The 27736-nt window shown below is 36.2% G+C and overlaps 1 protein-coding gene across 1 annotated transcript in view; it reads right to left on the reverse strand.

Annotated features, from left to right (window-relative positions):
- The window catches only part of LAMA2 (laminin subunit alpha 2), a 790327-nt gene extending 779206 nt beyond the window's left edge, over positions 1-11121 (reverse strand). The window contains exon 1 of the mRNA XM_078155150.1: positions 10708-11121. Coding sequence (XP_078011276.1) covers positions 10708-10831 — 124 coding nt within the window. The 5' untranslated portion in view covers positions 10832-11121. The remainder of the gene's footprint in view (positions 1-10707) is intronic.
- Positions 11122-27736: the final 16615 nt, after the last annotated feature.

A 27736-nucleotide genomic window follows, 5' to 3' on the forward strand; every position in this document is an offset into this window, starting at 1 on the left:
AGCTCTCATTCTAATGGGAGAAACTTTCTAGAAGTGGATTGGCTGTCAGGGAGGGGTGTTTTGGTTCCACATGTCACAGTGATGGTAGGTGAGGTTGACTGACATGCCCTTTCCAGTGTCAGTGGCAATACTGATTTAATAAGTTTCCAGAAGCAGAAATGGAAAATGGGAAGTGTACCATGACTGCTTAAAAGATGACCAAAGCAGAATATGAAGCATATGAAGGAAAGGGTTGATCAAATGGAAGGATTAGAATAAGTATTTACACAATACCTACCATGTACCAGGCACTATGATACTATTTTTTTAACAAATATCTCATTTGATCTTCACAACAACTTTGTGAAATAGGTGCTATTATTATTCTGATTTTACAGTTGAAGAAACTGATGCAGATATTAAATGATTTGCTCAGGGTCACAGAGTTAGTCAGTAGCTGAGGCTATATTTGAACTGAGATCTTCCTGACTCCAGGCCTCACTATCTAGTAAATAACTAGTTGCCTCAACATAAATGGAATTGCCTATATATAATGGAGCAACTAGCCATGTGAGTATGCATACGCATACTCGCCAATCAAGATACTATGAATCCCAGACTTGGAGTTCCAGAAATTATCGGGTCAAGTCCTACAGGGTATAATCTATGGTTGTCCAGTGGTACAGAGGGCATAGCAACAGAGAATGAAAAAATACCGCAGAAGTGGAAAGTGATATATTGATTGGGATGGCAAGATACATTAGATAATCAACAAGCAGTTACTGTTCTAGGCACTGTGCTAAGCACTGGGGATAGAAAGAAAGACAAACCAACCTTGTCCCCAAAGAAGTTATTTTAAAAATCTATCTTCTTTTCTTTGCACAAGTGAGGGCCTGTGAGTATACAACACTGCATTTATTTTCAGACTTAATTTATGTGTTCGTTTTGTAAAATCAATCTCTCTCTCTCTCTTCTTTGTTATAAGAGATGGCTCTCTGGGTAGGGAATGTGGGAGATATCTGTACAGAAATGAAAGTGAAGTAAAAACAAAAGGCATCACTAGGCATCATTAGATTTTTTTAAAAAAAAAAAAACCCAAATTCTCAGAAACTGTTCTCCTGGGGAAAAAAGGAATCATCATATATTTCCCCATGCCCCCCAAAACACATGTGCGCACACAAACACACACACACAGAATATTTTATTATGAAAGATAATTGTCAGGTCAGAATTTTTAATGCTTTAAGTTTGGAGGAAAGGGATAAGTTTGAACTCTGCCACAGATAAAGTTTGTATGGACTCAGGAAATTTAGTAGTACCTACCTTCAGTCATGGCTCTGGGTTTATTTGGAAACAATTTGTCATAAATGCCTATCTGGGACCAATCTGGTAAAAGGATCTACCATGATTACTTTAGGTATGTTATTTCTTAGATAAAAAGAGCCTGCCAGACAAAGCACACCATTCAAAAGTCTACAGCTAGATACAATTGACATCTCCTTTGCTATTTGCTGTTACCTCTGATTGTATTGAAGGGACAACACACCCTTCCATAGTCCAGATCAAGGGTGGGGAATTTGTGGCCTTGAGGCCACATATGGCCCTCTAGGTCCTCAAGTTTGGCTCTTTGACTAAATCCGAACTTCACAGAACAAATCCCCTTAATAAAAGGATTCGTTCTGTAAAACTTGGACTCAGTCAAAAGGTTGCACCTGAGAACCTAGGCCACATGCAGCCTCAAGGCCACAGGTTCCCCACCCTGAGTCTAGATCATGATACACTAGTAGGGAGAAAAATCGGTCCAGATTGATGAGACCCTTTTTTTCTCTTTCCCTAGGAAAATGTTGATACACAAATCCTGTCCTACCAAGATGTAAATTCTATATGTACCACATTTGACAACAGAACACAAAGAAAGTATAAGAATTTAGTCAAGCTCTTCCAAACCCTATGAGTTGGGGAATTCTGATTCTTATTCTGAACATCTTATCTAAATCTTATCTAAATCCTTCTTATTATAACTTTAAATACATTTTTCTTCTTACTGCTATCTGGGTAGACTAATGCGACTAGCTATAATAGGTAAGAAACCATTAAAGAAATCACAGATAACAGCCATAAATAACCATCCCAGAGGTAGATGAAGGTGATACTGTTTCTCCAGTAACTACAAAATAGAATAGAAGCATGAAAGTATGGGCAAAGCTCATGTAATTGTTTCAGAATCCCTAAGACCTCTTCTTATCTATTCAGTCCATGCCTTTGCATGGAACTAAGGGAAAGAGAAGATCTTGAGGGAGCAGGAAAGGCTAGCAATCTATATATTCTGGAATGTGAACTCATGATGTATAATATAACTCTTGAAAGAACAGAAGTTCTTTCTTATGTCTGTGTCTTATTTAATTTTTTTTTCCTTCTGCAATCTCACCATATCCAAAACAACACAAGCTAGCAATGTACGATGTTCTTATTCTCAGCCAGATCCGTTTCCTGTCGATGAAGCATTGTACAAAACTACTTGATCACTGTTCAGTCAACAAGTAACATATGTACCAACAAAACAAAACATAAAATTAACTCCAGGTTTACGACCACAACAAATCCCTGAGAAACTTCTGATGTAAAATTACAAACTGTTCTCATGTTTGGTGGGACATGATGTTTTATAACTGTGCAGTAGAAGGTGATGTGGAAATTCCAGGCATTTTTTCAAATATATTTGCCAAAAATGTGTGCAAAGGGTTCCTTTTGTTTTTGAGTCATTTCAGTCTGACTCTGTGTGACCCCATTTTGGATTTTCTTGGCAAAGATACCGGAGGAGTTTTGTGTCATTTCCTTCTTCAACTCATTTTACAGATGAGGAACCGAGGCAAACAGGGTTAAATGACTTGCCCAGGGTCACGCAGTTAATAACAGGCCAAGGCCACATTTGAACTCAAGTCTTCCTGACTCCAGAGCCAGTTCTGTATCCATTGTATCATCTACCTGCCTTGAGGAAGGTTCCAGAATGCATTTTTTTAAAAAATATCAGAATGCTGCTAAAAGTATCTTGCAAAAATGCACTCAATGTTATTCATGAAATTAAACAAAAAAACAAGAAAGCTGAATACCAACTTGCTTCAAAGCTCATAGTGAAGTTTTATCTTTTATATATCACAAACAGCGATTTGCACATGTAGCTCATAGATAAATATTTAAATGACAAATTTATCAAGATTTCCGTCTTTAAGAGGTACAATTTTCACTTAGTGGCTCTTGGGACATATTTCCTCTTGGAGGTGGGGTAAAAAAAATTAGAAGTCTAACAGTACTGAGATTCTTAAGCTGGTCAACTGCTTAAGTGCTTTCAGTGACAGGGAGCTCACTACCTTACAAATTCTATTCATTGTTAGAACTGCCTTCTTTACAATGAGGTAGGATGAGGCAGTGGAAAGAGCACTGCTTTTGGAATCAGAGGTCAAATCAAGGTTCTTCTATTACCTGTATGACCTTAGAAAAGTAATTTAATCATCCTTGACCTGGATTCTGTGCTAGATGTCTTCCATCACAGTACCATATATCTTCCTGTTTTATGCCTCACCTGAAGTTTATCAGAAGAGAGTCACTGAAAAGGGTTATTTCTGTTGTTACATTTTCCAAGGAATCTTGAATGATCTTGATAAGTAAATGGGAGATATTTTGTTGTAAATGTGCCTCAAAGGTAACATTTTATTCTACTAAGACTATTCTTTCACACCCAAACAATAAATACAATAAGATCTTATATTCTCTGAAGTTTTCAGTCAATTGTGAAATGGTAGAAATACAACCCATTGTTGATATTGTTTGTAAAAGTCTGCACTTTCTGATGTAATGCCCTTATTGAGGACGCTTTCTATTTATTTATAGGTGATCTTCATAAAGAGTGGACATGTAGCTTATAGCGGTTTTATTCTTAGTCACGTTTTTAAAAAATCAATAATGTATAAGATTCCCCCCATCTTAAATATTTTTTCTCTTTTAAATACCTTTTAAATAAGTCCCTTCATGCTTTCACAATTGTGTCATCTCTAGTTGTATCATCTCTACATATAATTTATCCAAATTATTTCTTTTTCCTGTCTTATTCTCTTAAATGTCATTAATGTTGCTCTTTAAGAATGTCTTAGGGAAAAAATGTCTTAGAGTTCACCTATGATGGTTCCACTATTTTTGATGGAGAAACGTTTGTTGAAATCATTTTTCCAAATCTTTTCCATTTTTCTTCCATATTTATCCTTGAGAGCCCTTGGGATGACTTTGTTTTAGTTGAATATCTTGCCAAGCTTTCTTTAGATCTGTTTTACCTTCTGTGGCTTTATGAAATACTGTTCATTATCATCTATCATCTTCTTCATAAGTTTTGACAGATGAGTTTATACTGTAATCAGCATTGCCTTTGTAAGCCATCTCTCTCTATTGGGCAAGTAAATCAAATGTTTATTATTGACTAAAGTGCCTTCTGGGCTTTTTTGGTCTCTCTGCTATAGCAAGGACAACCTTCTGGATGAAATCATTGTAGTTGATGTTAATGTTATTTCTGTTGTCCATTTCCCATTTTAAATTTTCCAATAGCCTGTATAAATAATTCAGGGTTGATTATTACTAAATGTACTTCTTAGAGTTACATAGAATATCTTTTCTTTCTTCTACATGAAAAGCCCGTGGTAAATTCTTGATTGAAGGGGGCAAGAAGAAGGGAATATAAATTTACCACGTGTCATGCGCTGTGCTAAACATTTCACAAATATTATCACATTTATTCCTCACAACAAACCTTTGAAGTAGATATTATTATCTCCACCTCATAGTTGAGAAAACTGAAGCAGACCAAGGTTAACTTAATTGCCCAGAGTCACATGTTAGAAAGTATCTGGAGTTGAATTTGGACTCAGTTCTTCCTGATTCCAGGTCCACTGCACTGGCCATTTGCCACCCACTGATTGATGGAAACTCTTCAAACATTTTTAAGTTATCATTTTCTCTATAAGTCTTTCCAAATAAAAATGCTTAGTTCATTCAACTATTACTCATAAGACATGTGATCTAGACCCATTATCATCCTCATTGCCTCATAGATTCCACCTCACTGTACTTGCCTTTATCACTGTTGCTTTTTAAATATGATTTTGGAGATCAAAGAGCTTATAAGAGCGCTCTTCTCTTTCTCATTTCTGGACCCTATATTTCTAATGACAGACAGTGTGACATAGTGAATCAATAACTGGTCCTAGAAATAGAAAAAAAACCACACCTAAATTCAAGTCACATTTCTGAAACATATGGATTTGCTGACAAAGGGCAAATCTTTTAATTTCTTGATGCCTTGATGCCTCTAGGATTATACACTATAGAACAATTACTAATCTACTTTGGTAGAGGGGGTTTCCTCAAATTATCTCACCAGAGTTCCTCATATCAAGGAACTGGACCAAAATTATTCTATTAATGTATCCTGAGATTGCATGTCTTTTTGGCAGCCACATAACATTATTAGCTTTAGGTTTATATAAGGATTCCAATCCACACACCCCCCAAAAAAAAACCCCGAAACAAACAAAAAATAACCCCACCTAGGTTCTTTTTGCTTTAATTCCAATTAAGTCAGGTCTCCTGTTCCTGCCCTTGTACCTTATGTTTTCTAAATGCAAATGCCAGCTTTACATTTATTCCTATTGGAGTTCATCTTGTTGATTTCTGCCTATCACTTTAGCCTAAAAAAAAAATTTAAATCTTGATTTCATTATCCCATGAATTATCTAACTTTCCTAATATTCTAGCATCTATTTTTTTGTCTTCAAAATATTCACCCCAGACATTGGTTGAAACTTGAATAAAACATAGTAGACAAACAAGTAAACAGCTCTATGGTACATACTTTCTCCCAGAATTTTTTTTGGGGGGGCAAGGGAGAATAGGTTAAAACTAGAAAAACTAGACATAATCCACTAGTTTTCCATCTTGTCACTAGGATAATGAGAGATTTCTGTCAGCTACATCAGTAAAATAAGATAAAATATGTCTTTGTAATTCTTCTGACTTACTAATCTAACTACCCAAATCTAGGCTGATTTGTTTTCCATGAAGATCTCTAGGGTCTTGTCTAGCTATGAAACTTAAGGATCTGTATCTCTGACATGTCCTTAGGTGATCTAGGTTGTTCACAATCTAACAGGTTGCTCTGTAAAAGTAGGCTGAATTTTTGAGGAACAACTAAAATAAAGGAAATAAAGAAACCCAAAAATTAGTGACTTGAATTACTTAAGTAAAGAGAAAGTGCGTTTTAAAGTCACTACAGAGGGTCTGTCATTTAGTCGACAAGTATTTATAAAGCCTTTGCTTTGTGTCAGGCACTGTGCTAAGTGCTGGAGACATGGAGAAAGGTAAAAAGAAAAACCGTAATTCTTGCACTCAAGGAGCTTACATTCTAATGGGGGAAACAACATGCAAATAACTATGTACTTACAAGAAATGTATAGTGTACACTGAAGATAATTTCAGAGAGAAAGTACTAGCAGTGGTAGGGGGGGTTGAGAAATTTCTTTTGGAGAAGGTGGGATTTGACTTGAGTCTTGAAGGTGGTCATGGAATCTGGGAGGCAGAAGAGATAAGGGAAAACATTCCAGGTATGGGGGACAACCAGTGAAATGCATAGAGTTGGTAGATGGAAAATCATAGGTGAGGAATTAGCAAGTAGGCTTTTGTAGCTTCATTGTAAATTATATGGCAGTGAGTCAGGTATAAGAAGACTAGAAAAAGCAGGAAGAGGTCAGGTTTAGAAGGGCTATAAATATCAAAAAGAGTATTTTATATTTGATCCAGGAGGTAGTAGGGAGAGATTGGAATTTACTGGCTAGGAAAGATGACATGATCAGACCTATACTTTAGAGATTCATTTCAGTGAGAGGGCTATAGTCTTACAATCTGCGCAGGAGGAAATAGGAGGAAGTAGTCAGTACACTGACTCTTGAGTCACACTACTTTGGTTCAAACGCCACCCCTGATGCTGGGTACTTATATGACCTTGGCTAAGTCATTTAAATTTTCTGGGCCTTTTTCTTCTAACAAGGGGTTAGATTAAATTGCCTTTGAGGTCCTTTCCAACTTTTGGTCTGTGATTCTATATTCATTTGAACTCTGTTGAATTAAAACAAAATTCTTTAAGTCAGTTTCCATTAGTTTGACACGAGAACAACTCTAAGGATAGAATTATCTTTCTAGATACTCTAAGGTGTAGAGCACCTAAGCTATCTATAGCACCTAAAAGTGTACAAAGTTCATTCTTGTATAAAGGGGGATAGGGTGGGGAGGCTGGCACCAAGTGAATAAAGAAATAAAATCACTACATCTACTTAAAGGTATAAGATGCTATGCCTTGACACATTTATCAGTTCAAAACATATTTTGATCATTCACTAGGTGTGAGCAAAGCATGGGCACCTCTCTAGGTGTGAGAGGAGGTCTGGATTGGCTAAGGGATTTGGTTTTGCCCTTGGGGTTTGTTTTATACAAGATCTAGTCCAGAATGCGAGAAATTCAAGTGAATGACAAGCCAGGAGAGAGTGTTTCTTCCTGAAAAGAAACTGCTTGGGGTTTGGTGGAGGAGAGAACCATAACTGCCCCGCCCCCGTAATTTTTGAAGGACACAGATTTGGTATTCTAGCAGTGTCATTGCAGTAGGTGATTGGGGTATATCTTCATTGGGAGGAGGATGTCAAGATCAGACTGAATGCAGACTTAAGGTTCTACCAAGACCCCAGTAGAAAAGCTACACCATACCCAAGGGGAAACATCTGGAGGATTTCAGCAAAAGGACCTCCAGAAGATATGCTATCAATTCTTTTTTTTTCTGTCAGTCAATGAACAAGCATTTATTAAAAACTGCTACATACCAGACCCTGTGCTAAGTTAGGGATACAAAGAAAGGTTAAAAAAAAAAGAGTCTGAGCTCTCAAGGAGTTCACTTTTTAATGGGATAGACGTATGCTATCAATTCTTGAACCCATTTCTCCCTGGACTCTGTGTACTTGCAGAATATATGTCATGAACTTGGGAATGGGATGTTCTGTATAAAGTATGCTACCATAGTGATACTCACTTCTAAAAGCTAAATAAGGATGGCTGAATAAGTAATATCAACTGATAATCAAGGAGGGAACCATGGGATAGACACTAGATGGAAGCTTATTAGCTATATAACATAAGAAAAGACACTCCAGAGTTAACCTTAGATCCTTGAGGACTCTCTGTGATCACCCTTTCTATTCTCCAGAGACTCAGCTGGCTAGTGTGAGTGGGAGCTGGGATAGTTGCCCCAGAGGAATGTGTTATACTTCATAATATTCCTATGAGTTAGGTGGTACAAACATTATCAATTCTCATTTTACTGATGGTTCAGACTCTTGCCTACAATCACACAGCTAATAGATAGAGGGATTGGGACTCAAAACAAACTCTTCTTTCTCCGGTCTTGTTCTCTTTAAAGTACACGATGTTGGCTGACATAAGAGAGGACAGAACAGGGCTCCTTCTTGAACAAAGTAGAGCTGTGCTAGTAACTTCAATACCAGGACACCTTAAAAATAAAGAAACTGGTAAAACCAATGACTAATTTCTTCACTCAAATATCCTGCACTCCTCTACAGGAAGCTCCAAGGCTTTTTAAACTATAACTTTTGCTGAAAGGTGGCCTTGTACTCCAAAAACAAAATAAAGGAACCTTGGCACACCCAGAAAAGGAAACTGCTACAAGCATTGATTCTTTTTCTGGAAATTAATTCAGCAGTTGGATATAAAATTATACATTTGATTATGTAGGAAGACTTAAAATTCAATATCTAATTGACTTGATGGCTTACCTCTAAGCCCACTTCCAAATATGTTCAAATGACCTGAGTGGGATTTTTTCCCCACATGTTTTATGTAAAATTAAGAGAAATGTTTGAGAGATTTATCAATGACTATCCCCATCTCAACGACTGGATCAGATTCTTAGAAACCCATTTGATAGATGCTCACTGTCCTTAGTTGAAAGCTTAATCCTTTTCTGTTCTCCTCCAAACTAGCAATGATTGTCTCTTAAGTTTTTTATACTTTCAACAACTCCAATGGCATTAAAGTTTTGTTAAGATGTGTAGTCAACTCTCAGAGAACTACAAGCTGTTAAAATGATCATCTGGGAGCCCAGCTGCTAAATGTGTTCTTGTAACCTTTGTAAACTGTAGGCTGAAGACAGTGCCAATCTCATTTTTTTCTCAAGAGATAGAGAAGGTCCAAAAATTTATACAGTGAGATCAGGGTCAATGTTATTAGAGGAATTTCAGGCAATGAATTATTATTTTAGCACAGAGTTCAGGGTATCTCCTTACAAGTTTTTTTTTCTTTTCAACTGAGCAGCTGTAAATGTTAAGGTATAACAGAAGTTTATAAGAGTACAAGGACAAATCTACATACCAGAAAGTAAGAGGAAAAACCCTCTTGTAAGTTTTGTGATGTTAGCAGGTTAACAGTGATCATACCCTCTCAAAAGCCTTTCATTTTGATCTTGTTAGGAGAAGGTAACTTTTCCTAGGTCACAAACCAAACTTGAAAGAGTTTCAGAGTTTTTACTTCATGTATTTTTAATAATTTATGCTTTAATTTTTTTTTTACAACTTGCAAAGTAACTTTTTGGAAATGTTACTGTTCTTCAATTGTATTTTAAATTACTGAAGGTGGCATTGATTTAAGAATCCTGGCAAATTAAAACAAACAAACAAAAACAAAGGAACAAAGACCTCTTCACAGGGGCTCTAAAAACTTCAAAAAAATCATCGCACGATACTCCTAAGACCAGTTCTTAAGTATTCTGCCTTATATTTAATTGTCATTGTTTTCCAAGCTCCTCTGAAGTTACAATTCTGGTCCCTGTGAACTTTGCTCAAGTATGTATTTCGTAAAAGGCAATCCGCTGCATTTAGCAAAAGACAATAAGAATGTCACTATAAAAATAAGACAGGGTGGGGAGAAGAGGGAGATTGTAAATGAAGACTAGGGTGTGGAAGGAAGCATTGTTTCCAAGAAAAAAAAAATAAAAACTCTTCAAAATAATTTCGTAGAGAGAATTAAAAGCAACCAGGCAAATATAAATTCAATTCATAGCTCTACAACTCTGATCCAAAAGTTTGTCAGTTTTAGACTGCATTAGAAATGAAGCCCTTTCAAATGGACAATTGCTCCCCCGAAGTTCCTTGGTAAGATCATAAGAGTTTTAAACCTTTCTCTACAGGGCATCTCACTGGATTGCGAAAACTTTTTGCACTTGGAAAAGTTTCCTGCCTGTATCATGTTTGTTGAAATCAGCTTTTTGGATGTATGAAACTATTGGGATCCCTTGGAGTATTGCCTGGACGCTCAAAAGTACTGCATTTTCATGGGGGGCGGGGAGGAGGGGAGAGAAAGAACCCCAACCACTTTCCCGGAATATTAGAGAAGAAAACTTGTTAGGGGCTTCTGCCTTTCCCCACACACACACTCCAGGTCTGGATCCCTGCAAAATTTACTCCCCATTGGGAAAGTTTCTGACTCTCCTTCCCTAAGTCAAGACACTACCCTCTCCATTTCCCCCACCCTTCGCTATCCTTAGAAAACGAGTGGTAAGCTGGGGGGGGGGTGGCAGTCTAGGGTAGTATGTTAGGAAAAGATGGTGATGACTGCCTGCCTCGACTGTACCTCTTTGCGGATGAGTCTGCTGCAGATGGGATGGGGCTCGCTGCTGTTGCTGGGCTCCGATGCTGTCAGGACTGCCTAGCCCTGTGAACAGCAGGAGGAAAAAGTGCCAGGCGTGCCCCGGCATCGCGCCTCGCCTCAATCTGCTGCTGGTCTGCCGCTGTCTCCCTTCGCTGGGTCTGTGCAGAGACGGAGCCTCGGCTGTCTGTCCGGAGAGAAGTGGAGAATAGAGGAGACCCCGCTGACTGGCTCGGGACAGTATGACTGGGGGCGGGGGAGGAGAGCGTGCGTGTACTCTGAGGCCCTCCCCTTCCCTGCTTCTCTGCCCCGCAAATGGACAAGAGTAGAAATTGCATTTGTCCTCCCCCGAAATAGAGACCCTAAACTGCTTTTACTCTGCCTCTTCTGGCGTCATACTTAGAATGGTCTGTGAGACGCACTTCTTTTGGTAAAGGACCACTCTAACCCTTGCTTCCTTGGAAAAAGATGTGGACAGGCATCAAAAGAAAATAGGGTCAAATTCTCACAGTCTCCGAAGCCCTGTGCAAAATTGAGTAGCTGAGCCTCTGCTGGTCAGGATAGAGCCAAGATGGGTTTTGTTCTGAGGTTCTCCACTCAGAGACTGACTACCTGAATGCTCCTGGCCCAAGATTCTTGGGCAAGTCACTTAACTTTGTGCCTCAGTTTCTTCACTGGCAAAATGGGGAGCTAGACTAGATTAGATCATTATTCAGTTAGCAAGCACTTAGTAAGTGCCACAGTGGATAGAGTGGAGTCAGGAAGACTCATCCTCCTGAGTTCAAAACCAGCCTCAGACATTTGCTAATTGTGTGACTCTGGTAAAGTCAAAGAACCCTGTTTGCCTTAGTTTCCTCATCTGTAAAATGAGCTGGAGAAGGAAATGGCAAACCACTCCAATATTTTTGCCAAGAAAATTCAAATAGGGTCATCACGACAGGACTGAACAACAATACCAAACAAAATATCAAGTACTGTGCTAGGTACCAGGCCACAGGTTCCCCACCCCTGTAGGGCACAAAGACAGAAGTAAAACAGTGCCTATTCTCAATGAATTGGTTTTCTTTCGGGGAAAGAAAAAGTGTGCACATGGGAAGATTCAATATAAAGTAAAAATGAGGTGTGGAGAGGGTGGAGGAACAGATCAGAGAGGCTTCATGTAGGAATTAGTGCTTGAGCTGAATTTTCAAGGAAGTAAGCAACCCTAAGATGTAGAAGTGAGAAGTCAGGCGCATTGTTGGAGTGTTTCCTGCCTCCACATCCTAAGTGGTAGCATGTTAAAGACGGGGCTAAATTAGGCTGGAGAAGCTGAGGACTTGAGCATAGATAGGGAGAACCCAGCAAAGAGATGCCTCTGGGATATCTAGAAATTTCATGTCAGAAATAGACTTTGGGGACTAGTTCAGTCACCCTCTACTATACTAAGCAACTGATTAGAAGGAGCCAATCCTTTCTTACTGATAGTACTCCCACTGTCCTCCTAGCCACTTCCTCATTCTGAGAACATGACAGATAAATTCTCTCCACTACATCGATATTTTTCACTTTAATACTGTGGCTTCCTATCTTGGTCCCTTTCCTTCCTTGTCATTTCCCCAACACTCTTGCCTCCTTAATATTGCCTCCATTACATTTTTTATGTGGAAAAAAGAAAGTATTGTTTTCTTTCCTAGGTAATACAATAGAAGTAAAGGATGAACCTCTGGGTACACATAGGATCATAAAACCGTAGATGTAGAGCTAGAAGGATTCTTACAGGTCATCTAGTGATACCCTCTTTTTACAGATAGGGAAACTGAGGCTCACTGAGATCAATTGAGTCATCTAAAGGTTACATATAGTTCTTGCCAGAGTCAATAAGCAGATTTGGAGTTCAAATCTAAATCTTGTGACTGCAAATGCATGTTTTGCCCCCATACCACACTACCTAGGAAATTATTTTTTTAAAACTATGGCACTGGAAACTAACATAATGTTATACTTTGCCATGAGGAAGGACAGGTGTAAAGAAATTTGAAAACATCCAGAAAAAAATGAAGCAAAGCAAGATATTAGCAGAATTGTAATACTATATATATTGACTACATATACATGTTATATACATATATACATACATATAAGTATGAATGTGCTCAAATGTCAGACAGGAATTTAGAAAGCATTATTAAAAAGCATGAAGTTATAGCACTTCTAGGGCTATATCCCGAAGAGATCAAACAAATGGGAAAAGGACCCACATGTACAAAAATATTTATAGCAGCTCTTTTTGTGGTGGCAAAGAATTGGAAATTGAGAGGATGCCTATCAATTGGGGAATGGCTGAGCAAGTTGTGGTATATGAATGTAATGGAATACTATTGTGCTATAAGAAATGATGAACAGGCTGACTTCAGAAAAACCTGGAAAGACTTATATGGTCTGATGCTGAGTGAAGTGAGCAGAACCAAGAGGACTTTGTACACAATAACAGCCACGTTATGCAATGACTAAGAATGTTAAACTGAACCCTTCTCAGCATTACAAGGATCTAAGACATCTCCAGAGGCCTCAGGATAGAAAATGTTGTCCACATCCAAAGAAAGAACTATGGAAGTCGAATCGCTCTCACTTATTTTTACCTTCTGTTGAGTTTTGTTTCATCTTTCTGATGGTTCCTCCTATTGGTTTTAATTTTTACTTACAACTTCACTAATGTGAAAATATGTTTAATGGGTATGTAAATGTAAAGCTTATATCAGATTGTGCGCTGTCTTGGGGAGGGGGGGAGGAAGGGGGAGTAAAATTTTCAACTCAAAAGCATATGGAAGTGATTGTTGATAAATCAAAATAAATTAATAAAAAAGCATGAAGTTAATTTCAACTTTTGTATTTATATTAATAATTTTGGTTAATATTTATAATTTTAATATACAAAGTTCAAAATAAAAGTTATCTAAATATTTTAAGTTAAGTCATCATTCCATCCACAGATGGATGATAAATCTATGGATACAGAACAGAACATCTCCAAGACAGGGGTTACCAGCTTTAAAAACTGATTATTACATTACACACCTTAGTTCTGAAATATGACTATTAATATTATTGAGGCATAGCTCTTCCTCTTGTTCTGGGACCCCAAGAGAGCAAATGCCACCTAGGGATAACAAAGAGGTAAATTTAGAGTATCACCAAGAAACAGGGAGGCAGCAACCCCAAGAATAACTGGATCCAAGGAGTTATGAGGGAAGGTAGTCTTTGAGGCTGAGAACTAGTGCTCATCTAGCCCTGAAGAATAGCTCTCATATGCTCCTGCATCTACCCATTCCTTCTAATCTTCCTAACAGATAAGGTTGAGAATGGGAGTGTTGGTGCTCTTTCCCACTCTAACCCAGACATTCTAGATCGTTAGGGCAATAGGCACTATTGGTTATACACAGGGCCAAATAGTGAAGCATGGAGGAGAGTCTTACAGGGTTTAGGAAAACTCCAGTGAGGTCCTTAGAGTTTCCTAATGATGCCATCTCAGAAAAGCTTGGCTTGAGCCTAGGTAGGCATGGTCCCAACTGATCAATATCCAGGGAATTACTGGCTCCTCTTTGCCCCTTTTACTTCTCAGGTCTTACTCTACTAAATTAGCACTCAACCTAGTGATAAAAGATGTCAAACATCTCTGTGGCACTGCTTAGCCTCACTCCCCCAGTCAGGGACAGAACACTGAGCAATGCTGTGGTAGTTCAGCTTCAAATGGAGAAGATGGGCACCAGCTTGGGGCTGACTCAATTTATCTTCCCATCCAGTCCTACATTCCAGAGAATTTGAACAAGGTTGAGACCTCCCCCCCAACCAGAGACAAGGCCTTCCCGAACACTTTCAAATATTTTGCTTGCTTCTCTGTGTCCCCCAAAAGGTAAGGGCACTTCTTGCCATGTTTTCCATTACCACAAGACCATAGGCAGCCGCAAACCCTACCCCAGCTCTAAGCAGGACCAAAACTTCCTACTCAGCACCTGGTTCAGTAGCTACAGCTCACACTTAGGACACTTACTATTTCCACCTATGAACAGAAAAATAGTAAATCAATCTGTAAGACAGTAACAAAAGAAGTTCTGAAATGTAAATACCTAAGGAATAAAACTCCTCCAGAAAATCAAGTTGAAGAATTAGTGGATGAGATGGAAGAAGTCCAGGCAGAAAAATTAAACTGAATAAATGGATTCTGTTTGGGGTAGAGGAGACTTAGGAAAGATACCATTAAGATGAAGTAAAGGGTTTCTCTTTTGGGGTTCATGACCATGAAGAGAGAGAGATGACCTGTAACAGCATGGAGAGAATTACTCCCAAACAGAATTCATCTGTTCCATAACCACACAGAGCCTAAAGGAAATTAGAAATAAGTGTTCACACGCTAGGCCTACATTACTCATCCCTACTAACCATGTATAGTACCTACCCACTGTTGGTCACTCAATGGTGTATGATGTCATTCGAGTGGCCTTGTTTCTATTTCCTATGCTACAAACAGGAAACATCCTAAGGAGGGGGATTCTTTTGGTAAATAACATTTCAAATTTGAATTAGTAGAGATCTGTAGTCAAATTTTTGTATCAGAAATCTTTTTTTTTTTTAATTACAGAGTGTTATATGGTTCATCTCAGGATTTTACAAGGTAGACCAGGGCTATGTCTACAAGATACAAATGGTGTGGTTGTTGAAATTTATTTATTTATTTTCTCCTCTGAATTGACACATTGATTATATTCAGTAACTAGACTACCTGTTTTATAATCCTGTAGACATAACATGAAACTTTTAATATAAATTAATAATGTAATTATAATAGTCTAATGTAAATAATTAATATAATTTACATACTCTCCAACCTAGAAGTTTTTTTCTTCATTTATTAGGAATGTTTACATGAGCATGAGACCTACTTTTTGAAAATGTATCTATTCTTATTTCTTATATTTGTACTCAACTTTAAAGCATGAATTTCAAATGTTAATAAATTATAAAATTAAAGTAAATATTTAATTGCATTGCCAAAATGTCTAGTTTAGCAATACTCCTCCGAGCTAGTAAACTCTGTTTTTGAATACATAATAATAACTTATTTCAGAATTTCTATTTCTGAGACTCCAAATAATGGTTTTTAAAGTCTAACTTTAAGGCATTATAACTCATTATTTTCCAAATTTGTACTTGGTCCAAAAACTTTGACCTATGAAACTATAATTTTTTTTGGAAAACATTTTAAAACACTACTTTACAGTTAATTGCCACACATTTACAACATCCTCATCTTTTGTACAAAACCGTGTAGGTGTATACTTGATTGTTTTATAGTTTGAATTAAAGAAATTAGAGGTTTAATAGCAACGCTTACTAATGATAAAAAGAGAAGTTCTTCGGCTTAAAACATACAACAAGGAGAAAAAGGAAAAACAAGACCAATTGAGTATTCATGACAGACAAAATACTTTTGCAGTATTTGCCATCAGGCATCACTTTTAAATTCTTTACCTTGACCATTTTCTTGGAGTACTTTTTTTTAGTATGGAGATTTCCTTTAACTGAAGTTTATAGATTTAATCATTCATTTCTTTGTAGTCTTCACTCAATAGTACTAAGGAATTTTCTTAAATTATTTTTAATATAATATTTAACCTTTTAAAAATATATTTAACCTTTTCCCTCCATCATGTGTTTCTTTTCCTTTGTGGTAGACCTATGATCCTTAAACTATTTTTGTGTATCCTGACATCAAGTTAGCTGGTTTGATTTGTGTAGTATTCATCTATTCTTTCAAAATTATTGCTTTTTCTTTCTTTCTTCTCTACTGAAAAAAATGTTTTACATGTTCATAATACCAGGTTCCAAATGTGTCCTTTAAAAAAAGAATATCTAATACTTTGGAAAAATTCCCAACCCATGTTCTAGATTGTCCACTATTTTTCTTATTTATTTTGGCTGTGATATCCTAAACTGTGTGTCCCACAGATACCTTGAACTGAACATGTCCAAAATTGAATCATTATCATTTCCATCCAAACTCTTTCCTCTTCTGAAATTCTTTATTATTATCTAGTGTACTACCATCCTCCCAGTTGCCAGTACTACCATAGTAGGTATTATTCTCAACTCCTCATTCATTCTTGTTTCCTATATTCAATCAGTAGTTATGTCATATCATTTCTGCCTTCCTAATCTTCCTGTATATATCCCTTTTCTCCCCTGACAACACCACTATCCTAGTATAAGCGCTCATCACTGCATGCTTGGATTCTTGCAATACCATGATGATTTGTTTCCCTGTCCCAAAACTCTCCTTACTCCAATCCATATTCCACTCAGCTATCAAAGTGATCTTCCTGAAAGCAAAGAGTAAACCATGTCATCCACCATTAGGTAAATTTCAATGTGGTTTCCTATGAACTCCAGGATCAAATATAAAATTCTCTGGTGTTCAAAGTCCTTCATAACCTCCTACCTTTCTAGTCTTCTTACACCCAACTTCCATCCCCTCTCTACTAGGTACTGTGCAAACAAATTACACTGTCCTCCTTGCTTTTCCTTGCATAAGACATTCTTTTCTCTACTCTGTATATTTTCACTAGCTCTCTCCCATGCCTAGAATCCTTTACCTATTTGGTTTCCAAAGCCCTTGTTAGCTGGCCTCGTTTGAACTTTCCATTCTTTTTATAACTTACTCTCTCTTATTTGTACATGATATTTTTGCAAATTATTCGCTTACTATAATTAGACTGTGAGCTCTTTGCCAAAAAAAACCCCATGGACCAGAAGATGAGCCCCTCAGGTTAGAAAGGCCTGGTTTGCTGTGGTCCACTGGATCATGAAGACTCTGACACAGCTGAACAATAAGTATTTTTGTCTTTGTTTTTTGTTTTGGGGGCAATGGGAGTTAAGTAACTTACCCAGGGTCACACAGTTAGTAAATGTTATGGTGTCTAAGGCCATATTTGAACTCAGGTCCTCCTGAATCCAGGGCCAGTGCTTTATCCACTGCACCGCCTAGCTGCCCCCAACAATAAGCATTTTTTAAAAGGAGTATTATCAGTAACAGTAATAAACTAGAAGCTTTTCCAATAAGACCAAGGGTAAAGCAAGAAAAGATGTCCATTATCACCATTCTTATGCTTTATTGTATTTGAAATGCTGGTGATAACATTTAGACAAAAAAAAGAATTTGAAGAAATAAGCATAGGCAATGATGAAGTAAAACTACCCCTTTTTGCAGATGATATGATGGTTTGCTTGGATAAACCTAGAGATTCAACTAAAAAAACCAAATGAAACAATTAAGAACTTTAACAAAGTTGCAGGATATAAAATAAACCAACACAAATCATCAGCATTTCTTTATATTACCAACAAAATCCATCAGGAAGAGATAGAAATAGAAATTCCATTTTAAATAACTGCAGACAGTATAGAAAACTTGGAAGTCTACCTACCAAGACACACACAGGAATTTAATCAACACAATTAAAAAAACTCTTCACAGAAACAAAAGTATTTTCTCCATAATTGGAAAAATATTAATTGCTCCTGTGTGAGCCAAACTAATTTAATAAAAATAATACTATTGCTAAAATTATTTAATTAATACCAATCAAACTAAAAAACTAATTTGTAGAACTAAAGATACAATAACAAAATTCATCTGAAGGAACAAAAAGTTAAGAATGTCAAGGGAATCAATGAAATAACTGTGAAGAAAGAGAGCCTAACAGTAAGCATTATACTTTATTTTTTTCTTTTTTAAAAGAAGTTTATTCATTTTTTTTCAATTCCAAATTTTTTCCCTCCTAATCTATGGCCTTGAATATGTGAGTATCCAAGTATGTGTATGTTTATAGATATATAGGTTATATATATATATATATATATATATATATATATATATATATATATATACACATGGAAACATACATATACATACATATATGCATACATATTTGTTTGTACCTACTTTGATAACTTTATTATGGTGTATCATTAACTTGAGCTGTTCTACCCAGCAACAGGAAAACTTGAATTCAAACCCTGCCTCCGATACTAGCAAGGCATGCATACACACACATCACACACACACACACACACACACACATATATAGTATATACACACACACACACACACACACACATATATATATATATATACAGTATGTATTACAAGTGTGTTGATTTGATTAAAAGGGTCTTACTGAAGTCTTCATATAAATTTTCTCTCTTCATCCTCTGTAACAGCTGTAGGATTTTAATTTGCAATTACTTCATGATGTTCTTTTTGTAAATGATTATTACAATATGAGATGACCAAATGTCCCATGAAATTGTTGTTGTCTTTGGACATACAATAAAAATCAACCCAGGAAATTCCTCTATTTGTAATCTTAAGGAACACTTTTGAGTCAACCTTGAATTTCACTAACATTTTATTTTGAATCCTGGTTTCATTTATCACAAAAATGTAAAACTTTTTACAATTCAGATCCTTATAATACTATGTCTATTTTAAAATTTAGATTGTAACAGCTAAGCTAATGTTTATAGATAGTATAAAAAGTGGTGTGGTTCCTTGGGTCTGCCCCCTTTCCTGTTAGTCTGCCACCATCACTGAAAAGGAGTAAGGGGGCTAATAGTACTGAAGTCCATTTGGTATTTTTCCCGATTTCATGGTTGACAAAGAATTCTTCACCAAGTAGTTGGTATACTCATAGTGAGCCTTTTTGTACTGAGCTATTTTATAATTCTGGCACTTAGAAGGTATGGATAGTATATTGCCAGGACTATACTCAAAATCACTTCAGCAGAGGAGAAAGAGGAGAAAGAGATGCAAGAAGAGAAACTGATAGCTTCATAGAGCTTTAAAGTTTGTGAAGCACTATACATATATTCTCATTTGAGTCTTCTTGCTGCAGATGTAATCCCCATATTACAAAAAAGAAACTGATATTCAAAGATGATAAATGACTTGCCCAAGACTATAGACTAATAAGTGTCAGAGGCATGATTTGAACACAGGTTTCCCTGTTGCTGGGTATCAGAGCTTTTATATTCACTTTCACATCATGGTGAGGTTATATAGGACTTTGTACAGTAGGCATAACATGGAATATTAGTAGTAAGGTAGGGTAGCTAAGTGGTGCAGTGGATAGGGCACCAGCCCTGGAGTCAAGAGGACCTGAGTTCAAATCTGAACTCATACCCTGGCAACTCACTTAACACCAATCACCTCTCCCCACAAAAAAAAAAAAAAATCAGTCAATCAGCATTCATGAGCTAGCTGACAGAATGTTGCACCTGGAGTCAGGAAAATCCGAGTTCAAATCCTGCCTCAGATACCTCCTCACTATGTGGCCCTGAGGAATTTGCTTAATCCTTCACAGCCTCAAGTTTCCTTATCTGTAAAAGAGGGATAATAATAGCACCTACCTTTCATAGTTGTTGCTAGGATAAAATAAGATATTTGTAATGCATTTTGCAAACCTTGAAGTGCTATAAAAATGCTAGCTATGAGCTATGTATGAGACACTGTTAAAGTGCCAGTTAAAGACTTCCTTAGCAAAAGTAATCCTTTAAATACCTATTTTGAGAAAATCCTTGGTTTGGGATTCAATTTGGGCAACTTCAGTAATATAAAAGCAATATTAAGATTATATGTGTGCGTGTGTGTGTATATGCGCATGCACACAAACATATGGAAACCTGTCAGTTCATAAGGGGAAAAAGAAAGGAGTGAAGTAAACATATGTTGGTTCCAACAGTAATGTTAGGTGAACTCCTTTTTGAGAGGCTACAGATATGAGGTACAGAGACTAAGCAAACATAGATGGATTGTAAGCAACCTCGTCCAAATCAGAGAAATCACAGATTCATTCGAGCATCTGAGTAAATAACAACTAAATGGAGAAAAAGAAGAAAAATGTGAAGGAGGTAACAGAAGAGATTGGGAAGACACAGCATAATACTAGAGGCTAGAATTAAAAATAATGCAACAATAGGCTCAGTAGGAGGGAGAAAAGAGGCTTTAGAAAACTGTTGCTAAACCTTAGTAGGAAATGACAGTGGCTTTATCATTAGGGCATGGAAAAAAATAATATATAAACATTTTAAAGCTTACTAATACAGGAAAAGGAGCTTTTAGAGGAATAACTTGTATGATCTCTGAAGTCTTTTTTTATGTCAATTGTCAATGCTTTCAAAAATTTCAGTTTAAAAGAATAAAGCCCCTTTTTGCGTCTCTAGAGAGAGAAGAGAGAGCTTTAATACAAGCCCCTGCTTAAGCCTAGGGCTATTGGTCCAAGGGTTCTCTTTCTTCCTTCCTTATTGCATAATTCACTTCTCTGTAGGAAACACTTGCTCAGAATGCAATAAAATTGACCTAATCTTTATTTGTAGCCACATTCCATTAGAAAAATACATACAGTAAATAAAGTTTAAAGTGGAGACTAGTAAAGGTAAATGATGCCTTTTTTTTTCAGGCAGTGATGAGGCGTAGGAGAGGAAGTAGAGAGCACATTAATTTACCAGGTTCTCATACTGGGGACAATTATGAAAATTAGAAAATTCTGTTTAAGCAGATCACTCCTTAAGCAGATCAATGGGCCATATAAGGCTTCAACTGTTAATTATTATATTCAATTCAAAGTTTTAACTTGCAGTTGGTTGAGTGTCCACACAGGGCTCAAAAATTTCTCCACATCATCCATAGTTCCTACTTTCTATCATCCTTAAAACTTTATGTCAAGCTTGTGGGGGGAAATTACCTTCTGATCAGTCCCCTTGCTGAAAAAATGAAAAATTTAGGTAAGGCCTGGAGTTCTGGATAAGACTTCCAAACGATATAGTGGTGAGAAAACATCATCAGTGAAAATGATTCCATAGCCAGATCCTGAAGTGAACCAGATTTCAGAAGAATTGCATTAGATCTTTAGCTGGAAAAAGAGAGTTATCAACAAAATGAGATTGCCAAAAATGTAGAATAAGAATAAATAATAGGAATAATTTTTGACATAGGGAAGAAATAAAGTCAGAAATTTACTGCACAGTAAATGATTCTTTCTCAATCTATATATATCTGATTAATACTTGATTGGGTTTACTTTGTGACCTTGGGCAAGTCATTTAACATTTCTGGGGCTTAATTTACTCATCTCCACAAATGAAGGCATTGGACAAAATGATCTTTATAGTTCCTTGCAACTGTAAATACTATGATCCTATGATTTCTAAAAGAAATGTGGAACTCAACCAAGCACAGCTTTGGATTTAACCCAACCTTATAAATTCAATTCTACTCAAATCTAAAATGTATTGTAGGAAAGACTACACATTCTCACTTTGACAAATATCTAGTCATTGCAATGTACACAGAAATTATGTGTTTACATTTTATATGAATGTTGGGTCTATATACATTCTCAAAACTGGCTTGAGAATATTAAATTTAAAGTTGAGTGAATAAACTATAGTCAATCTGCATGGTAACAGGATGATAAGAGACCTGAAATATTGTTCAATGTAGTCACATAAATCCATAGAACGATTAGGAAATAGTTTGACATACACAGGATGGTCTGATTGGTTATTAGAATGTTTCATATACATGCATATATATGCTAAAATACATACATACATATATATTATACATTGTTTACAAATAAGTTGTTTTAAGAGTTAATTATTATAGGTTAATTGCTTAAAACTCAGAATTTACCATTATCATCTTAAACCTCTATAACCTTCCCTCTGTAAACCAATTGACTGGAGCTGGGGTGGGAGTGATAGTTCCTAAATTTGACTCAGTAGGCCACCAAAGTTAGTATGAGTATGGAAACCAAATAAGATAGAGAAAGTAAGGCTAGGTGTGATCTATTTTGCTGAAGTGAGTAATAATATTAATGAAACCTTAGGTCCTTGAAGTAATCATAAAAAAAAATCACATTTATATAATATCTTAAGGTCTAGAAAGTTTTCCTTAAAACAGCCTTGTAAGGTAGTTATTCCAAAAGTTATTACCCTCATTTTAAATATTGAGGACACCAAAGCTCTGAGATCATAAAAGTAGTACATTGTTAGCTAGTATATCTTCCCTGATATTTCCTAATTTCATATCCAACATTCTCTTTCAGGATATTATTCTGCCTTCTAGCTTGAACTCTAGAAGCACTTGAAGGGTCTTTATTGTTGTTTTATTTTTGAAAATATATCTAATTGATGCCTCTTTTCTTTATATCACACTCTTTTCTCTACTACCTTCTCTAGAGTGAACTCTTCTATGGGACAAAGAAAAATAAGCAAAAACACCTCACAGTGACAACATTTAACCATGTGTGCCATGTTCTATCCTAGTGGTTTTAGACCCTTACCTTTCTCCAGTTAGAGCGTAGGTAAGCTTCATTTCTTAGACCTTCATTGGTTTTTCAATTACTTAGCATTTGCCTTCCTTTTAGTGATCTCTTTATTTACACTGTTGCTTTATTTTCTTCCTTAGTTCTGCTTATTCATTCTGCATCAGTTCATACTAACCTTCACACATTTTAAAATTCAATGTATTTGTCATTTATCAGTACCTAATAATACACTATTACATTCATATACCATGTCTTAACCTATTCTCCAAATTTCCAGTTTTTTGTTGCAAGGAATGCAATTATGAATATTTTAACATATATCCATTTCTTACTGTGTTCCTATGTACTTCATCATGTCCCAGTAACATCCTACAAGATTACATCATTCCTCCAACTCATACCTGGTCAGTATCCTTTGCTCTTGCCACCTGAAGCCTGGCCAATTGGAGGGACTAGAGGGAGAGAAGCAAGTGCCACACATACCCCATTATCCAGTTAAAGAGTATACCCAGGCCACCATCTCTTTCTCACCCATTTGCATTCCTCTAGACTTTCTCTTGCCTCTGTGCTGGGTATCCCTCTTACCCCTCTTTTCACCCTCTTTTTAATATGTTGCTTCCCCCACTAGACTCTAGCTGACTCAAAGAACTCTGTTTTTTCCCTTATGAAGAGGAAGAGGGGGAAGATAGAGAAAAATAGGAAAGGGAGAGAGAAAAAGAAGAGAAGAAGGGGATGAGGGAGAAGAAGAAAGAGGGAAGGGAGAAAGAGACAGGAAGAGAGGCAGGGGCAAGGAGAGGGAGAGGAATAATCACTGAGGGAACACAATCTGAGAGGAAAAGGTTAGATCAAGAGCACAAGTGAAGAGATTAGCTTTGTCAAGAAGGCCTGCCTAAACTTTTAGGAATTCAATAACTGTAGTTGAAAGTTGAGATGAGTCCATTGTACATCAAGAACTGGTACAACAAAGGATGGAGATATAGTGTAGAGGATAGTTACACTATTATTGTAATCACCGTACTCATCACCAGAGGAAGGTACCTGCAATTATGTTTACCATGTTCTTGGTGGGTTCACAGGTTTAGAGAGAATAGAGAAAGCTTCAATAAGAATTTAATAAAATATTTGACTAAAATAATCAATAAATCCATAGTCAAACATCTCTAGATGATTTTAAACACAAGAGGAAAATTACTAATTTAAATCATATTTATTTCAGCTGGCTCTTTCAAAGACCTTAATTTTATGTAAGTTAGAAAATTAGTCATATGAAACCTAATAAACAGCATTAAACTTGACTTAGAAGTTTATAAAAATAGTCTGGTTTCCATAAATCAGTATCTGCTCCTCTGTCATGGGGGGGGGAGAATATATTTAATAATTATTTAGACCATTTGCTTTCTTTTAAAAGTGTTGATGTCTTTTTACATCATAGTCATTTCTAGATATACTTCCTCAACTCCAAGCATGTGAGTGGTTGGTAGAATAGTCTTACCAATATAAGTTATAAACTCAAAAAAAAAAGTCTCTGCTATCCAAATGCTTTCTTCAGAAAATACCTTAGAATCTGACTAAGCTTATGCTATATTTTAATTTAATTAACGCCAAATGTTTCCATGAACTTTAGAATAGCATTGTATAATTTTAGAAAGAAAATTGAAATCACAAAATGTTTTTAGGATTTAACATATTTATTATGGTACTTCTGAAAAGTTCCTTTTTTTAAAGGGATATAAAAATGAAGGAGTTGAGACTAGATGGCCTCTGGGACACTTTCCAGTTCTGACATTCTATAATTCCATGCTTCTGTCAGTTATTAGTGAAAGTTATTAGTGACTGTGATACTCAAGGCTCTCAGCTAAGGGTGGAAAATGTGTTGGAATATTTCAACAGCTCATTGGAGCCATGATCTCATCAATGCAGGTATTCCCTCCAATAGAGGGGATCAAAAATCCATCCATGTTATCTCATTCAAAATGTTTATTGACTGATTCAATGATGTTATTTTTAAGCCCTCTTACAAATTCCCCATAGAGAATTTACCCAAAATAGTAGAAGGTTTCTTCTGAGTCTTTAAATATTGCAAGATAAACCTACAAAGTCCTTTTCTGATGCCTAATGGTGTCATGGAGATTATTCAGGCTCTTAAAAGTCACTCTATTGTACTGCAAGATTTACCAGGTTCTGCCATGTTTGAATGTCTTCAAATATAGTTCCATTAATGGACTATTTTCTATTTAAGAATCACCCCCAGGTAAGTATGGCAAGTTTCATCACCGGCGCTTTGGCCACTAGGTGATTAATTCCTTGGCCACTAAGGCCCTTAGTCCTTTTCCACTTACACAGTGAAGACAATGACAATGGAGTGATAGGAAATGGGCAGAGTGTGATAATAACCCATCATTTCTATAATATAATCTTAATTGTTGGTACATTAAATGTGAGATCTATGTTTAATAATTGGCAATCTATTGGGAGAGCTGAACCACATCACTACTGACATTTTTGTGATAAATCAAAATAGTTGCAGGTACTTTTTTGGAGAAACAAACTAAATATTTGATGGTGTTAGTTTTATTAGTTTCATTAAGTACCCAAATGCCTTTCAGTGCTATTTAAGAACAGTTTTTTTCAGCAACTATGTCTCACTGTGAACTTAACTTTAGTTTCTAGCCAACTAATAACTCATTCCTTTTTCTGCAACAAATTGAAGTTTAGCCATGCCTCCCACATTGTACTGACGAATTTGGTTTTTTGAGCCAACTATTTTTGTTGTTGTCATTCAGTTGTGTGTGATTCTTTGTCAATTAATGGACCATAGTACGCCAGGCCCTTCTTTCTGTCTTCCACTTTTTCTTGAAGTCTGCCTGAGTTCATCTTCATTATTTCCATGACACTATCTATCCATCTAATCCTCTTCCATTCCCTTCTATATTTTGCCTTCAATCTTTCCCAACACTGGGGCATTTTCTAAAGAGAACCTCTTCTCATTATGTAGCCAAACAATTTCAGCTTCAGCTTCAGTATTTGACCTTCAGCCTGAATTAATTTCTTTACATATTGACTGATTTGATCTCCTTGTGGGCCAAGGGATTCTTAAAAGTCTTCTCCAGCACCACAACTTGAAAGTGTCAATTCTGCAGCACTGAGCTGTCCTTATAGTCCAATCCTCACAGCCATACATTGCTGCTAGAAAAACCATAGCTTTGACTATATGGACCTTTGTCAGCAAGGTGACATCTTTGCTTTTTTAGTATGCTGTCCAGAGAAGCCATAGCTTCCTGTCCAAGGAGAAAGTATTTTTTGTTTCATATGGCAATCACTATCTGCAATGATCTTAGAGCCCAAGAATATAATATCTGGCATTGCTTCCATTTCTTCTCACTCTAATTGCCAGGAAGTGAAGGGACCAGTGGTCAAGACCTTAGCTTTTGTTTTGTGTTAAGCTTCAAGCCAGCTTTTACTCTCTCCTCTTTCACTCTCATCAAGAGGCTTCTTAATTCCTCTTCACTTTCTGTTACCAGAGTGGTATCATCTACATATCTGAGATGGCAATCTTACTTCCGGCTTTTGATTTATCTAGACTGGCATTTCACAACTGTAAGGATTCACATTTATCTCTGGAGTGTCATCTTATTAAATTTGCCTGCTGTTTTTCCCTTCCACTATATATTTTTGGCTTCTGGCTTTGTTGTCCAGCCTATTAACTATCCATCCAAGTTCTGATAAATACGTCATCTTTGTTTTAACCCAGTGCCTAACTTTTAAACACAATTTAAATATTCCCATCTTTGTGCCTTTACTCCAATTGACTAAAATTCCCCCTCTGCTCCTATATGCCCTTTTAATTACTATTTATTCTTTAATATCTGATTCAAGGTTTCTTCCTTATAAAGTCTTTTTCAGTATGCAAAATAAAAATAAAATAAGCTTTCTTTTATCTAGCATTATTTGGGAATGGGATGATAAATTATTTTATATACACATGAAGTTCATACATTAAAAATTAGGTTTTATAAACAATTAGAATTGATGATGAATCTTTGTTCATTCAGAAGATGTTTTGAGGTCATGATTATAAACATCAGTTATGCTTGTGATATAATCATAAGAAAAAGTTATTTAATCTTTTTAGTAGAATTTTAGGTAACTAAGATAATATATGTACATATATGCTACACATATGAGAATGGATATTATTTAAAAGATCATTATACTAGTTTTCTACAATGTGTATATTAATACAGATTCTAAGTACATAGATTATATACTTTGGGCTTTTATTTCAAAGGCAGACTTTGGTTACCTTAGAGACATTTTTTATGGGAATATATAATTACCTTAATTAACTTTATGGTATAGGACTAATTAGTTGCTTGATTTCTAAAAAAATCTGCCATTCATTCAACAAACAAAGCTGGCTAATCTGGGGGGGAAATTGATTCAAATTTTTAAGCCCTTTAAAAGGTTTGGAACATATTTTCAGTGATGAACTATGGACAAAAAGAGATATACAGGATAATGTTTAGGTAATAAATATTTGGAAATAGATCTGGGCCAGTTACATAAACAGAGTTAAAGGAAAAGATATAGATAGAACAAGTGCTTCACTCATACTCACCCCTAAAATTCACTTAACAACAACAACAACAATC

This window comes from Phascolarctos cinereus, unplaced genomic scaffold, assembly GCF_003287225.1.
Source record: "Phascolarctos cinereus isolate Bilbo 61053 unplaced genomic scaffold, phaCin_HiC Scaffold_5;HRSCAF=322, whole genome shotgun sequence".
Taxonomy (NCBI): Eukaryota; Metazoa; Chordata; class Mammalia; order Diprotodontia; family Phascolarctidae; genus Phascolarctos; species Phascolarctos cinereus.